Genomic DNA, 17,681 nt, shown 5'->3' on the forward strand with positions numbered 1-17,681 from the left:
GGTGTCTTGAGTCAGGGGGGAGTCTGTGTAATCCAGTAATTATAGTGATCTGTTGGATTTAATCTGTTCTGATTAGGATTAGGCTTCAGTCATCTTAATCCAGTAAATCTGTCACAACGAAGCTCACTAGCTGATAAACGCCAAACAGTAACAGGGACATAAAAGTAAATAAATGATGTCTAAAAGCAGCTCGGCATAAACCAGTATCTCTTATGTTTAGACGGCTTGATTTAATCTTATTGCACTTTATTTAGTGACATTTGTTCAGGAAAACTAAAGGCTAAAATTGCAGGTGTTGCAGATGATCTCAACACGAAAGGAAGTTCAAGTTAGGTTGGTGCTAAACTGTTTTCATCTCCACGGCTCCATGTGTTCTTGCACAATATGATAATTGTGGTCTATGTGTGTTTGCATGTGTGTGTTTCAGCAGGTCTGCTCTGCTGCAGGCTGTAGCCGACTGATTAAATTACCCCACTGTCTGTCGCGAATTAGGGGGGTTGCATTGACAGCTAATTTGGTCCAAAGACGTGCTGTCATGCTGCCGCGCAACCCATTGGTTGGATAGCAGGGGGGGGGGGGGGGGGGGGGGTTGGTGGGGTGTGGCAGGTGGGGGGGTGCTGCCTGGGAAAGGGGGGCAGGGAAAAAGGGAATCAGGATGAGGTCATCTCTCTCTCTCTCGAGCAAACTTAATGAGATCAAGCTCCTTCCTGTACATGCAGCCATGTAGACCCAACACAGCAGGTATGAAATCTACACATACACACACACATGCACATACAGGGTGCAGAGTAAGACTCCTTAAACCTACCTTTAAAATTTAAAATGTTGCTCTTCCTCTCCCTGCTGGTACCCCTGCATGGGGCGGCTTTTCAACAGCCCTAATTGCCCCACTGCCTTTATTCTCAACATATAATACAATACAATAAACTACTGTTTTAAACTACTGTGAATCAGGATTCAGCTTTTGCCTAAATTATGTTAACTTATGATAACAGGACAAGGACAGTAGCAAGGATTTAAGGTCACATGTCTGAGTTTTTCCCACCTCTAATTTCAAAAAGAATGTATTTATTCATTTATTTGTATTGACAGCAGTATTGGGACTGTTTGAGAGTGGATATACCATCGATGCGTAACTTGAAATTATACAAAAATAAATATTTATTCAGTCCGCTGTTATATCCACTGTAAATTTTACAGTATGAGCCATCGTGAAGCTCTAAAATGTTGTTTCAAATCATTCTCTGAAACTGCCAATAAATAAATCCTGATGGAGAAAAGTCCTTACAGGGTTGGGTGGTAATCAGACTGAAATGTTTCTGTTGCACCGAGCATCAAAAAGTGTTACCTGTTGAAAGAGGGTGTTTGGTCAAAGTCTTGTTTACAGTCAGAAAAAAAATCAGAAAAAAACCTTAACGAAACCTTTATTCAATTTGATATATTTTATTAAATGAAAAAATAAAAATATCAAATATGGGATATAGATGTTGTTAAACCACCTAAATAAAATAAAAGATATCATACCAATTACATGACCTTACTGTCATAATTGCTGTCTGTTGTGATGATGTTCAATCAATTTTACAAAAACCTGAACCGATAACCCTTACAGTATTTCCCCTGACAGATGTTTTGGACACAGAAAATATCACAGACACACACAGACACAGACACAGACACACACACACACACACACACATAATGGATCAGTCTGATATCAATTTCCTGTCTGTGGTTGATTTAAGTTTGACCAGTGTGTTTGCTTGTGTGTGTGTGTGTGTGTGTGTGTGGGGCGATGTCTGTGGAGGAGATAGGAGGCTACCTGAACAAAGAGATTACTCATCTCTGCTATCATTTTGCCATGAAGAGGATGAGCGGGGGATCTAAATCACTGTGTGGTTCATCCGGTACACGACACAGAGAAACATTAAAAAAAAAGAATATATATATAGACAATAAAAAATAAGTTAGGAATTGTTGAATCAATAGTGTAAACCTGTGTGAGGAGAGGAGAGCAGAGGAGAGAAGAGGAGGTCAAACATTCATTCATTATTTGCTGATATGGCACTGTTGGCCCAATTCCTTTTTCTAAAATAGTCTGCAGCTGTCTCTGGGTAAGAGAAATAATACACTCCACGGTCCGCTGATAGAAATTATAACACACATTTTTATTCCATATAAAAAGAAGCCTGCTCAGTAAGTCTCTTCCCAAAATGACCTTCTTAAGTCCTCCTTTATTCACAGAAATGTGATTTCATTGTGTGTCGCATGAGTCACACAGATCGGGTGACACCATATATGTCACTCTCTGAGAGCATGTGTGTGTGTTTGTGTGTGTAGGGAGGTGTGCATCAGACATGAATGCATGAATCATACCGTTCAGTATACTTGTCCCCAGGGAGTGAACTCCAAAACCAGACTGCATGGATTTTCCTTTCCTTCACCGTAGCCTGTTTGGCCTGATGTCCGTGTATTGTAAACGAATTAATGCTGCGCCTCCAGACATGAAAATGTCCTTCAGACTTGCTCGGTAGACAAAAAGGTTAGTGGTCAATATCGTTGTAGTTGATAATCAATAAAGAGAGGAAGATGGCGGCTTGTGAGGACGGATAAAAATTGTCTGGCGGTATCACCATCGATGAGCAGTAATAACATTGACATTTACTTTTATGAAAAAGACAATGCTTCTGACTTTAGAGTAAAGAGCAGAAGTTTAACACCATTTTCTTGTCTATGGTAAATATGAAGAAGCCAGTTAGCTTAGCTTAGCACAAAGACCAGGTAGGCCTGTGCTGTGTTCCGATATCCATACTTCCACTACTTAAACGTAGTACACTATCCACACTTACTAAGTACGCAGATTTCAGCAGGTGAGTATTGTTCCAAATCTAATACTCTGTGGTGCACTTACCGGAAATTACGATCGCGACAGCCGCCGCGGCGGCAAAAACATCCCGCTTTGAACGGTGAACATAAGACATCTACGGCTTTACTTTTTAACAATTACAATCCTACAATCCTGCAATATGGCTCCGCTGCAGGCGCTGTTGTCTCAGAAGCTATTTTAAAAAAAAAAATCCGAGCGGCGCGCCTCTGCCTGGCTCCGCTTCTTCCGCTACGTAGACAAGATGGCGGCCGTTGAGTGCGCAAAGTGTACATCGTTGCACACTCAACGATTTTGCTGTTATGAGTGCAACACCCGGGTCCTTTAAGTACACTTCTTTTCACCGCGATAGATATCGGAACACCCTACGTACTCAAACTAAGTATAGTAAGTACGGAAAGTATGGATATTGGAACAAGGCACTGATTTGTATCCTTGTCGTTGTGCTAGGCTAAGCTAACTGGCTGCTTAGTTTCGTTTGGCTTATGATACATTCATAAAAATGCTAGAATTAGCCCTAAGGCTATTTTTTATCTGTTGTCCCCTGGCCAATGTTTTAAAAAGGGCTTACTTGACTTGTAGTTTAAAAGACTGGAAAAAGACAGTTGTTATGGACAGTAAATCCAGAGACTTATGTACAGTACAGTACATAAAGAATGGCGTTTCCAACAAGAGAAAACAAAGCAAGTGAGTTTAGCGCTGACGTGTATATTATAAATTTGCTACCAAAAGGTGCGAGAGTCATGTCAATCTTTTCAGCTGACTCTTGGCCAGGAAGTGAAAAAGTGTGTTGCCAAAATGTATAACAATTTAAGAGTCACCCTTCACATGTCCAGTCCTCCTTTTGATTGCAGCTTGTATTATCACTCCAGTTCTCTAACTTCAAATTAAAGTATTCAATCAATAGGATTTCAATGGCTGGATTAAAGGATAACCTTTGACAAAGGTGACACGAAAAGCAGAACAAAATCAAATCATAATGTTCTCAAAAGGTATGTACTTGAGTGAGTGACGTTGAAACATTAGCGCGGTGGACTTGAGTGATTGACCTCTGCTGGCTGAGGTTTAATATCGAGTAATTCAAAGTAAATTAAATTAGAGAGACTAAGTAACCTCGTCTGCTCAATATTACACTTCCTCGACTGTGTGTGCCGGTTGATCATTGCAAACCGCATAAACCATAATGCAGATTGATGAAAACAAGGTCTTAATTACCCCTGCTGCAGTTACTGTAATGGCATTTAATTCTGGTACTGACAGAGGGGCGACTTTGTTGATGTGCTGCAGATAACACATCACAGCCAAACGTTTAATATTTTAAATTAAGGGCATTAGGCATTGGATATTTGATAAGTCATATAATGTGTTGTTGATGATGTATTTTTAACATTTCTCTGCAGAACTTGCATTGAGTTGGTACAAACAATGCCTCTTTGTTTCCGTTGCAAAAAGCCAAAACAGAGCTTGTTCACAACCAAATTCTGCCTCCAGGCCTTGTTTTGGATTGCCCCATTTTACCAGTTAACCAGCACAAAGTCGTAATGATCAGTCGGGGCATGTCACACTGAGTTCCTCTGCTTCCCTTTGACTCGGCGCGTCCTCTCAGACAGCCGTGAACAGATGTGTCTGCGCCGAGAGAGCCGGGGTCACGCAAGAGAAAGAAACGGAGGTTAATGAATGAAGAGAGATTTATGGATGCTGCGGTCGTAAAAACTGATTGTCTGTGAGATTGTGAGTGACGCCTATACCAGCACATGCAACATATGACATCCACACACACACACACACACACACACACACACGTGCCCTCACACACCACATATTTCATACATGTGCTAAATGATATGCTTGTGCTTAATTATATAAGGTTGTTTGTTGTCCAGATGAAGACTCAGCAGCATGTATGGGTGGTCTTCTCTGTGAGCTCATGGGTAATCTGTCTGCGTTTTCACTCAGACAACCCGAGAACCTATTGATGATCTGTCCTCAACACACACCTCTCTGTGATTTACACACACACACACACACACATATTCAATGTGTAACAGTAAGCGGAGAAGGAGACATCAAGGAGAAAGAGGGAGACGGAGAGCTGTGGTCAGATGAGTAAGCAGAGTCCTGCTCTTGACTCGCAGGGAACAAAATCCGTCCCACAATTCACGGCTGAGGGTCACTCAGTCCTGGTGTTGTCATGGTTATGAGAATTTAAAAGCGCAGACTTTCTAATATTTGTGTGTGTGTGTGTTTGAATGCATCTCTGTGTTCCTGTACACATGAGGGGGTCGATGGCTTTTAGGCGTGTGATCAGAGACAGCTACCCCCCATCTCTGCATTCCCACCCTGGGGATTTTTCATGTCTGTCGCATTTGCTTTATTGACTTTCAAAATATGTTCAGAGCGTTTGTTTTACACATCCAGAACGTCTAGCCAGGAGGGGTTCAGTACAGACAACATGAAGTGTAATAGAGTCATGACAACATTTCATTACAGTACAGTAACGATAAAAGCAACCCAGTGAATATTGTGATACTTGGATGACCTTACTGACATTTTTCTAACTAATTTGGTAACTGCATCAGAATACATTTTTAAAGTGATCCTCCAATCCCTGGGTATAAACAGTAAATGCACTGTCTATTCAAAATGTCACTGCAAAATATGCAGAATACGAATCTCAGATTTTCTCGCAAAGTGGCAAATGATCTCTGTGTCCTTCGGAGCTTCATTAAATTTTTAAAAGAAACACTTCTGAGAAAACACCGGGGATCATTTGAGCGTCCATTATGATTTGGAAGCACTGCCGCCGGCCACCTAATCAACACTGACAGAGCTGTAACCTCTGTTAGTCCTGTGTCAACAAACAGCTGATAATGGAACCTGAATGCATCTCGGCATTTAACAAATACAATTGTTTTTAGTTGAATTTGATAGTTCTCGAAGAGACGATGTTTAGAGAGACTTGCAGCCATCCGCTGGCATGCAAACACCAAATTATCGAGGACTACCTCAGGACGAGGAGAAGTGGATTCTGTGTTTACGTTATTGATGCTTGGAGCTTAAACGCAGTCAAAGTTGATTGATAGTAAATTCCAGGTGTCAAACTTTTAATGTGAAGATTAACATTCACCCTGATGCAATATGTATATAGAAAACTGTATATGTTCTTTGTTTGTCCAGCATGAAGGAGCTTAGTGTTCACGGCCTGTGCCACTGGAGTCTCAGGGTTCACCACGTGGGTACTCTTTTCCCCCTGAGGCCACTTCATATTAAAGATCGCAAAGCTCAGGTCTCATTTCCTGAGTGTTAATGTACGTGCGTATGTGTGTGTGTGTACCCCTGCAGACACACACTTCTAACAAAACAGGGGGGCCCCGATGTTGGGGCTGTAGCTTTTGATCTGTCTCCGTGATGAAGATGGAGGACACGGCGAAATAATACTTCTATGCATACAGGAGGCCCCCTCTGTACCTCCAGGGCTCCAGGGGGAACAGGCTGTGCTTCACAATGCTTTACCCCAGAGAGGCCTCAGCCTGCTGGGCTCGTGATGGCTGCACCTGGCCCCCGCAGCTTGGTCTTCTGAGGAGAATAAAACCAATGCACGGTCCACCTCACATGAACCAGCTGTCTCTGTGTTTCTACCTCGTCCATACAAACCAGTGTCATTGGGGACGTTATGTGTTATCCTCTTTGATTTTGGGGTGTTTTTTGCCCCCGCTGTTCTGCTCATATGTACGTGTGTGTTGTGAGGTATCATTTTTCACCCTACAGGGGCTCCAACTAACCCTGTAACCAAGCCTCCTCCTCCTCCTCCTCCTCCTCCAATGATCGTTGGCTTTTTTTGGGAAGGATCATACGGAAATATTAACTCTCCCCTCTCACTCGTTCTGTCTTTGTGTGATTTCTGATACACATTAGAGTGAATACTGCTGACAGCTCTCGCCTCATGGCTAATTTAGACTTCGCTTCATCTGTGATAGGGAGATTTCTTCCTCTGTGTTGTTACATATTCATGTTGACTCAAGCCACCTTGTCAGAATTCATTATTACACTCAACAATGATTTATACAAGATTCATGCAAAAGTAGGCATGTGTGGTCATAATGGTACTAAACCATCAGATATGCAGTGACATGTTCATAAATCATTAATAAAGGGTAATACATCTCAGGACCGCAGTCATAAATGTAAGACATTCATAGAGGGCTCTTACAATAATGCAAAACTGTAGATACCATCACCAAGGTAGTTATGTTTTTGCCGGCGTCCATCGGTCGGCTTGTTGGGCAGCAGGATTACGCAAAACTGAGTGGATTTCCATGATACTTGGATATAGGATGGGTCTTGACCAAGAAAAGACTCCATCAAATTTCGGTGTGCATATGGATAAAAGGAAGGATCTAGGAAAAGGCTATAAAGTATCATAAATCCATTAGTTACAACTCATTAGAAAGTGGCAGCAAAGACATTCCCTTATCTGAAGTGGCCCCGAGAAAGTCCAGTAAAAAAAATGCAGCTCTGCTGTTCCTGAATTTGTCAAGAGGAGAGAGATTGTTATCTTACTTTCCTTTTTTTCTTGTGCATAATTTCTCTTTTCCCTCCATTTCTGTCAGCGATCACTGCTGCGTGGATTTCAACATGCTGGTGCTGCTGTTGGACAGTCTGGTTTGTTTAGGGATCAACACCTGTAATGAGGCCAAGTGGGACCGAGGCTCTTTCATCTGTTCTGGTTGTCACTGGCCAAAGCAGTGCTTTACCCCCAGTGGTGGAGCCAGCGTTTCTCGTGACAAGGACCCCTGAAGTGACACAAATTAGACGCCCATTGCAGAATCTTTTAAATGTTTGAAAATGAGCGAAATAATAACACACTATGTCATTGTGTTACTTTTGAATGGAACCACAGTGAAAGTAAATCATTCCCTTTTTGCTGAGGACCCCCTGGTACCTCCTCAAGAAACCCTGGACATCCCCTCACCCTACTTCAAGACTTCATCTAACAACACAAAAATTGGACTGGAGCAGAAAGAAAAAATCCAGATGCTGGTACTGAGCAGAAAAACTTCAAACCTGCCCCAGCATACATCTGCCCTGTGTGTGTGTATGTGTGAGCTGAGTGTGTGTGTGTTTTGTATTGGAGGATTCGGTGTCTGCACCGCCCCGTCGGTGTGTGCGGTGAGCAGCGTCAAGCTCATTCTGCCCCTGGACTGGTCCTCTCTCTCAACCCCATGCACTCCACTCACAGCCTCTCACACACACACACTGACACATACGCACACACACACATATACACACACATACTCACACATATACACACACACATATACGCTGTGACGCTAAAACGAGGCAGGCCTGGTAAACCGGGGCGCTTCAATTAGCGCTCCTCCGACGGATCCCTGGCGTGGACAGTTTTAATTTTTCATCACTGCCTCCTCGGATTTTTTCTCATGTGGCTGTTTTGCGCATAGCGCCCGGTCGCCGCCGCCGCTGCTGAGGTGTGTTTGCGAGCAACCGAGGCATTCCGGAGATGAAGATTAACGCTCGGTGAATGGGAAACACCAACACGCAGGCACCGCTACCTTTCACGGATCCTCACGCACCAGCTCACCCTTCCTTCGGCGAGATTTGCGCACCGGAGACCGGAGCCGGTGTCTGCGCTCTGCGGGGCCGGGCGCGCGTCGTCTGGGAGGAGTAGGGGAGGATGGAGGCGTTTTTCACAGAGGTAAGCCACGGAGAATTATGTGACAGTATCATGGAGCTAAACACCCGTGACAGATGAGACAGTCGCGGTGTGACAGGGCTCACGTTGGCGCCTACGCTCGATGCTTTTGCTGGTGCAAGATGGTGCTTTTTTTCTCTCTCTCTCACTCTCCTTTGATTCACATCGCGTTTCGGCAGGTGTTGCTTTGCCAATCCACAACAAGACCCGCCAGGACCAGGCCCATGTGTCCTAACTGCATGTATCCATCAATTATAAATAAACTAAACACACCGTTTATTTTATTGTCACTGCGGAGCATCAGGGCCCGGCTGGCTGCCGGCTTGGTGAATTAATTCAGAGCAGAGCCGCAGATAAATTGGCCAAACGAGAGCTGACACGGGCTTTTGCATCCATAAGGCTGGCTCTCGGATTAAAGGCAATCTGTTAACGGAGGGTAGACCATGTTGGCCTCCAGCAACAGCCCTCCCACACCATGCTGCTGCTGAGAGACCCTTTTTATGAGCGTTTTTGTAATGCACTGTGGATGGAATGGATCCATAGGGTGGGTATGGGTCTGGTACACGGCTGCGGGAATTGAGGAGGGGGGAGGAGGAGAAGTAGAAGGATGACTGGTGTGTGTGTGTGTGTGTGTGTGTGTGGATGGAATGGGTGAGATACAGGAGGGAGACAGCAAATGGTTAACAACTGGCATCTAATTGAATTTGAGGTCGATTTATTCAGCCTCCTGCTCATTCCTCCACCTCCAGCATCCTTGGATGTATTTGACAAAACCATCCTCGTTCAGATCCAGAGTAGTGTCTGAGCTTTATCTCTGACACACATACACACACACACACACACACCCTTCTTGTCATTTGTGTTTGGTCAGTCGCACATGCATCCACACAATCTCACAAAATGCCTTCCTGTCCGCTCACTATGATGCCAATATCCATCCTCTACAAGCTACTTACCCTCTCCCCCCCTCTTAAGTTAATCTGATATGGGTTTAAATGCCTCTCACATTGGCAGTGATGTCATGCCGTTTATTGGTGTGTGTGTGTGTGTGTGTGAGTGGTTGTGGTGGGCACTGGTGTCCAAGGGTGCACGGAAGGTGTGAGCCATTGAATCCTGGAAATAATGCCCGAAATGAACAATAACACTCATGACAGCTGCTCGGATGATCATACAGCATCAGCTACCATCTCCCCCTGCTCCATTTCCCCTCAGTCTGTCTGTAATATATTGATCATAGCGTCGATAAAAAAGACCACCACATCACCAACCCTGCAGCCCCCCGCGCCCCACGCTCTCTGAAAGCTCATGTGGGACCTGAAAATGGAGTGACTTATTGAGTTATGACATTCGGGCCTGCAGTCCTGCATAAGCTGCCTATCTGATACCCAGCGAAAAAAGACTCCATGCAGCGGTTGCTGCTGAGTAATCAGTCCTCTCGGGAGGTGTCCGTCCAGCATCCACTTCGTTTCACTCCTCTGCCGCCTTCATCGCTCCATCCCGCAGCTTCATATCCCTCTGCGTTCGTCCACTTACCGTACATCCATCCCTTGGACCAGAAAAGAGTGAACAGCTGACCTCCCTCTCTGGCTCGCTCTCAACCCAAGCAGAAAACATGATAGCTGGCCGGCCAGCCAAGCATGAAATGTCAGGTGGCAGTAGACTACTGTATAATCCCCTCATATTCAAACTGGATTGGTTAGTAGTGGAATATGGAAGTTGCAGTGACATTATGTGCTCTAAATACACACAGAAAATCATTGTTTTTTTTGCCGGTTGGTTGGCTGAAAGACAACAGATATGTGAATAGTAAAAGGAAACTGTGGATACAATTGAAGTGACCCAAAGGGATATCAACATACTGCAGAAAAATGCAGGCTATTTGAGTGATATCCTGGTATGCATTTCAGAGAAGTATCCTTATGTTCTGCATTACTTTGCAATGCTATACAAGGGCAACTGCAATTGAAGAAAAACACAGAAATATAGGCTTGGAACTTAATGAATGTATAACCTAACTAAAGACTTTAGTAATATGTAATCTTTTTCCAGGCGTGGTGAGGTCTGCCCTACACTTCCTCTGATTGACCAGTACTTGTTGCCTCCGTTGGTTGGATCAGTGAGATTTTGGCATGAGGAGCGAGACTGGTTAGGGTTCGGGTGAGAATATCAGGGTAAGCCAATCAGAGGCAGAGTCATGCCTTTGCCATCCTGCGAGGAAAAACCATCAAATTGTCAGCTATGTAAACAGGAAGTGAATTTAGCCTCACAAGTTAGCATAACTTCCAGTTACATTTGGAAGGAATGTGTCAAACTTGAATACAAATCCTCTGTAAATGTAAGTATGAGGCTAATTTGTGTCACGCAGTTTAGTATGCATAATAGGTTAATGCTAATAGCTTCTATACTTTTATACTGGACACTTTTAATCTGTCTCGCTCTGTGTTTAGATGACAGCAACACAATACTGTGCAACACGGTGTACCCTGTACCCTCTAGTCCTAAATGTCTGCAGGCCTGCCTGATTTCGTGTGTGTCCTGGTAAGATGGGTGACATTTGGTGTCCGGGGTGACATTTTGTGTTTGTGTTGCTTTGAGTGTGATGGGTCCGGACTGGATTACAGGTGCACAGCCACCATGAACTGATTACCGGAGAGACGGATACGTGTGAACGTCGGAAGAACAGCTTTGACACATTATCTCAAGCCGGCTGTCACTGCCGCTGTGTCATATCTGCCTGATTATAGCCTCGCTTTCTGTCCCGTCTTTTCTCAGTCAACAGCCAACAGCTTTTTTTCTGTGTTAGCTCTGTCGTTGTCCTCGGTCTATATAACTGAACAGGGCGGTAAATAATCATTCACTACTATGCAATTTGTTGAGTGGGCACTATTGCCTGCGAGAATGGTTACAGGGCAATGAAAGCTTTCTCACACTGAGGTTGATATTTCATGCAAAGAACCTGCTCTGCAGTAAAATATTCATCATATGGATGCATTCTATATGGTTGCATGTGTATAAACTGTGCATGGTAACAAAGCAGCAGCTGCCATTGTTGTACTTCTACAGAAGGTATCTGCAAATGGCAGCACGTGTTCACACCTTTGTGGAATTTGTTTAGACACAAAAAGCTAAATTTGAGTCCATAGATTGTGGTCCAATTATGCAGGTTTTTTATGAAGTGCATTCTGCAGGAAGCTGGTTCAGTGGAGGGAACAGTCACTGGAGATGTGTGACCTATATTCAGCAGCTCCAAACGCATTTGTCCTGCTCAGGAGCTGCATCAGCTTTGCTTCTTTCTCCCTCTCTCTCTCTCTCTCTCCTTCGTTTCCTTTTTTCCCTTCCCTCTGATGCTCGCTCGCTCGCTCCCTGCGGCCACTCACTCGGTTCTTCTCCATCGCGGCCAACCAACCACAGTCGCCCTCCTCCTTCTGGCATTTTTCCAGCTCTGCCTTTCCTTTCTCCTTCCCCTCTTCTACTTCTACTTCCCCGTCTCACTCTCTGGCTTGTTCTGCATGTGTAGGTGTGAAACTGCTTTAAAGCTGTTTTGCACCGGGTGAATAAAACAACGTCTCCCTGAATCCCACCCTTCTCCTAAAGAGCTGTGATGGAACTGGGCGAATTAGTTATTGTTAGGAGTAGTTAGATAACAATATACATAACGAAGAGTATTTCTTTTTAAGAAGTATGTCCAGACTTATGCACTGGACCACAAGCTGTTTTACATATAGGTTTACAGCTTTTAATTATTTTCCAGTATTGGTGATTAATTTGGTCTTAAAACATTAGAAAATTATTTAAAAAGAAAAGAAAATTGCAAATACTATTTCCTGAAGCCCAAAATGACTTCTTCAAATATATATATATGTTTATCTAACTAACAGTCTAAAACCAAAATGCATAAAGTTCAAACAACATAAAACACATACCTGACAAACCCTGATAACTGAAGAGCTATAGACCCAATTGATTTTGGGCATTTTTGTAGAAAATGATTAATTGATTATCAAAGTAGATATAGATGGATTCATTGTCTAAGTAAGTACTCTCATATTGATTATGGGTTTCAAAGTATGGATTGACTGTTGAAGTGTTTTTTTTCTGAGCTGATGGATGAATGAATGAGTTTATTTAATGATGAAAAACACATAAAACACTGCACAACTGTAACAGAACAATATGCATTAAAAATGATGATGTCATAAATTAGCTTTACCAGGACAGAATATCATGTTTCTTTTCACAAGTTTTCAGTTTACTTTTAACACCTACTTCATCCACCTCATGCACTGTGATGTCCAAGTAAACTTTACACACAGTGTATAGCCTCAAATGAGAAATAACCAATTTGTCCTTCAGTAAAAACAAAAATCCAGACCAAATTAATAAACACAAACTAAATTCTGAGCAGCGGATAGAATAGGAATACATATGGTACAGTACAGCATATCCCACAATCCTCTCCACCTGAAACACCATCTCCCAGCATCCACCAATGCTCGGAGAGGAGAGAGGCTGTTTCCATGGTGCCCTGCTTCCACACTGTTGCCGTGGAGTTCTTGTTGCCAGGGTGTTGTTGGGGGTGGGGGTGTGTGACTGTAGTTTTAATCCAAGATGAGAGAGAATGTGATAATTAGCAGACTGCTCAAAACTGGCCGCTCAAAGAGGATTTGCACCGTGCAAACACACTCGCACACACACACACACACACACACACACACACAAAATAACACCGCTGCTTCCCTCCGCTGCCTTTTATCCCCTGTTTGTAATTTAGCAGTAAACTCTGATCTGGTTTACTTTGGATAAATCTTTCATGTGTTTGTTTAGGAATTAAGGACAGGTCAAAGGTTACCCGTCTAAAGCTTCAGATATCACAGAATAACAGTAAAGCAGCCAAACAGGGAACACATCGCGCCTGAAACTGTGTGGCAGCTCTGTATCTACAGTAGCTCCATGTGAGGGGGCTTTGACCCAATGTCCTCTGTGTGTGTGTGTGGGGGGGTGAGTGGGTGGGTGTGTTGGCCACGTTACAGTATTTAAGTGTTCTCAACCAGGATGGAAAGAAGAGAGCAAATTGGTGGTTGCAACCTATGATTATTTTTAATGGTGATTTATCTGACATTTTGTTTTGTCTGTGAAATGTCAGAAATAATCCATGATCGTCTCCCAGAGCCACGTCTTCAAACATCATGTTTTGTCTGACCAGCAGTTGGGTGGACTCTCTGGGTGAATGTTCTTGATCATTTCAAGCCTTACACTACTACAGGACATTTATGAAATGATTAGGCAAGTCCTGCTGCGATTTAAAACATTGCATGACAAGCTTTGGTTTCAGGTCTTTGCATTGCTTTTTTGACCTCTTCGTGACTCCTTACATTAACTCCATGCTTTGGTGGCATAGCATTCCCCGTGCTAAACTTAAGGGAGATAGCAAAGCTTTTTTTACCTGTCGTCCCGCAGCGGGTTTCTGTTTCTTTGCTCCAGGCAAACATGTTGTCATTCTGGGCAGAAAGTCACAAAAATGCATTTTTTAAGATGCTAGACAGTAGTCAGATACAAGAATAACTTTTCCCCCAAGGTTTGTGTAGAGAGCACTACGTGACTGACTAATGTGCAGCATGCCAGGGTTTTTGACTGGGGATATAAACAGTGAGATGTTCAGGAGGAAATCCACTGAAGAAGAGGAACAGCTATCCATTTTTTGCTGATTGTTTCCTATGAAGACGATGATGCTGCCATAAGACATTGAAAAACAGGTGCAATTTTGTTAATGTGACTGGAAAAAAACACACAACAACACAGAGTGATGGTATGCCAGAATATAATAGCAGTCAAGTGTAGATCTTTCTTGGTTAAGAGTCATAAAATGAATATAAGTCAGCTGAATATGTGCTGTTCCTCAGAACTATAATACAAAGAGACAAGAGTTGAACATTTCGAAATAAAACATTCCTCAACTACATAGACAGCAAGCGCAAGGCATTTGATTTAAAGGTCTTTATAAGCTGAGTATATAATCATCTGTTTTTCACACATTCACTGAAGAATTTCTAACAGCACAACATCCAGAAAGGGTAATAAAATGAATGAAACATTTCTTTCTGTCACCAGATGTTATTGTTTATACCTACAGTGCTGAATGTTAGCTGTAATCCCATTCAGTGACACCCACACACACTTATCCACACACCCACCCACCCACACACACACACACACACGCACACACACAAATACATGTTGTTGTTCTCCTTCCAGCCGCCATAATCTGCTGAAAGCCTCGCCGTCCTGATTGTATTATCACCTTTAATGGAATATTACTGACACAGTGTAGATTCCTGACACAGGCCGGGCTGCACTACTGGGGATGGATCAGAGAGCCTTTATCACAGTGATGGTGAGCGGTGAAAGCGGGGAGTCCCTTAAACACAAATTCACCTGCTTCTTTTATGATAGCCTCCAAGAAAGGCGGTGCTTCTAACGGGGATTTGACACACAAAAGTGTCGGTGCCACAGGGATCCTGACCTCCACAGCGCGTGTCCAATGGGATTCTGCCAGTGATGGGAGGCGGTAAAATATGATGATAACTATTTTACTGTGGAGTCGAGTGAGGGAAAGTGAATTTGACCTCTGAATTCCCACAATATTAACTACTCTACAATCGGACTGACGCTTGAGTAAAACAAAACAGGAGGGATATGAGATTAGGGTCTTAATATTGTGATAATTTGTGCTTTGATTGCAGAAACTATAGGCAAAGAGACACGATTTTGGTATCGGAAGATGAAAGTTTTTCGTTTGTAGCTCGCTTGTAGTATGAGTTGTATTGATCAATTAGCAATCTTTGAGCAAGGAACAATCGGTTCCAAGATTGCTGATCAGGCTGTAAACAATGACCGGTGCGTGGAAGCGGAAGTGTTGACCCCTAAATCCGTTATCTGTGAATCATTACCCGGTCTTCTCTAGCTACACCCAAGAGGCTAAATTGCAGGCAGGTGATTGACAGTTTGGGTCAGTGACAGCGAAAGATGAAAAATGTATTTTCTATCTTTATTACAAGAAGAAGGGTAGACAACAGTAAACTGATTACTTTTTTTTTTTCATATAAGTAGCATGTCAAATGCCGACTTATTTTCTAAAAATGTCAGCAAAAATTACAGTAGCTGTGTTTCTGTCGACATATTTTCATGCACATTTAGAAAAACTCTTTAAGCTTTCCCAGTTTTGCAAAACAAATGCTTAAAAAAGGGTTATACGCTTAAAGGGAGATGGTGACACCTTTTTAAAAAAATAATTTGTGACGCAGCAGACATTGAACTCACATGACTGATCAGCTGTTCCCATTCGAAGTGAACCCACCCAACCCGGGCTGACATAAACCATATTGGCCGGAGGACCCTCCCCTCCTCGCCTGATTAACTCAGATAAGCACTCAACCACACCCACATCCACTCTCCTATTAGATATCCATCATTGCAGGGATGTTGCAGTTAGAGAATTGAGGTAGTTAGAAATGAGCCTAGCTTTAATGGCTGATCTTGTTTTGTGATTATTTTATTAATTTTTTTGTCAGATTTAGTTTCAAAAAGTCCCAAAACACTGAGGAGAGAAAAAAAAGGAGAGAATTAACACCAGGAAGGCTGCTGGACTGCAGTAAAGATATTATCGTGTTGAATTATTGATGTCTGGTGGTGTTTTGTGAGTCTTGGTTGTGTATGAGGTGCTGTTTGATCTCTGTGGTTGCAGTAACTGTAATAAATGAGTGTGCTGAAGCAGCTAGACAGAGCGACAGACAAACACACACACACACATTCAAAGCCATCTCTAAATGCACCCCTGACCTTTAGTCTCCAGAGATCCCACCGTGTCTTCCCACCTCCTCGCTGCTCTTTAGTTTTCCTCCATTAGCTGCTGACTGGTCAGCTGTTTTCCCTTCATCATTTATTCATTTGTGTCTCGTTTCTGTCATTCTGCGTCTTCCTCAGCCTCCTTTACTTTTAACCTTTGCTCCCATTTTCTAGTTTTTGGTGTGTCTCCCAGTATCATCAGTCATCCCTCTAATGCCTTGTTTTCTCTGTCGTGTCCTTCTCCTCTTTTCTGTCCTTCCGCCAGTCAGTGACAGTCAGGTTGTCAGATACGCTTCTGTCCCTGTGGGTCCCTCCTTTTCTCTCTTTCTGTCCCTGTCATGTCTCATTTGTTTTTGTTATTTCGTATCGTTTGTCCGAACTTTGCTGCAGACTGTCTTTGGCCACCGACGCTCCAATCTGGGGTCACCATTTTGGACTTTCCTTTCCTTTTTTTGTGTCTTAATTTATCTTCCCTTATTAACTGAGGCAAACACATACGGACACGGCGCATTGATGCTCATTTTAGTGTCATGAGTGAAGTTAAAAATGTGTGTTTGCCCACGGACATTAATAGTATGTTTGGGTCGATGGTCGCTGTTTGTCGGGGCGTGAGCGTCTCATCAGAGACTGTCTCCGGGGCGACGCCTCAGTCAAATGGCAAGGGCGTCCATGTGATCACCCGAGCAGAAACAAGGCCTTTATCACACACACACGCACGCACACACACACACACGCACATACATACAGCTGTTCTGGCGTCTAGGCCAAATGCTCTGGGGAAGCTCTCTTTTGTGCACTCAGTAATGGCAGATTACTTGATGGTCAGGATTTTCTTAATAGTTCTCCCATTTATCTTCACTGTATAATCAACCCTGCCAGCCGGTCCCCTGCATAGAGGCCTCAATACACAACCCCCGATTACCAGAATAACGTTGGTAATGTACGTTTCTGTAAAGCCACTTGGTTCGGGGTAGGGGGAGATTTTTTGGCTTAAAATGCCTGTTTTTGTGCCACATACTGGGTTGAAATTGTGCCACGGTCTTCTTTAAAAAAGCATATTTAAATACACAAGGACTTACTAACTAATGAAACACAGGTACGCACGAAAAAAATCCCAGTAAAGAGTCAAAGACAGGAAGTATAAAGCAAAACATGACACAAGGAGTGAACCTACAAAATAAAACAGTAAATGACTCAAAAATCATGACACTGTATACACTGTGTCATAGGAAGTTAGCAAAA

General features: G+C 43.2%; 1 protein-coding gene across 2 annotated transcripts in view; it reads left to right on the forward strand.

The window, feature by feature from the left end:
- The first annotated feature begins 8,035 nt into the window (after positions 1-8,035).
- The window catches only part of myo10l1 (myosin X, like 1), a 43,583-nt gene continuing 33,937 nt past the window's right edge, over positions 8,036-17,681 (forward strand). The window contains exon 1 of one of the 2 annotated variants that reach the window (XM_030443876.1): positions 8,036-8,600. In XM_030443876.1, coding sequence (XP_030299736.1) covers positions 8,580-8,600 — 21 coding nt within the window. In that variant the 5' untranslated portion in view covers positions 8,036-8,579. The remainder of the gene's footprint in view (positions 8,601-17,681) is intronic. The other variant, XM_030443877.1, reaches the window with a different exon arrangement.

This window comes from Sparus aurata, chromosome 16 (assembly GCF_900880675.1).
Source record: "Sparus aurata chromosome 16, fSpaAur1.1, whole genome shotgun sequence".
NCBI classification, from domain to species: Eukaryota; Metazoa; Chordata; class Actinopteri; order Spariformes; family Sparidae; genus Sparus; species Sparus aurata.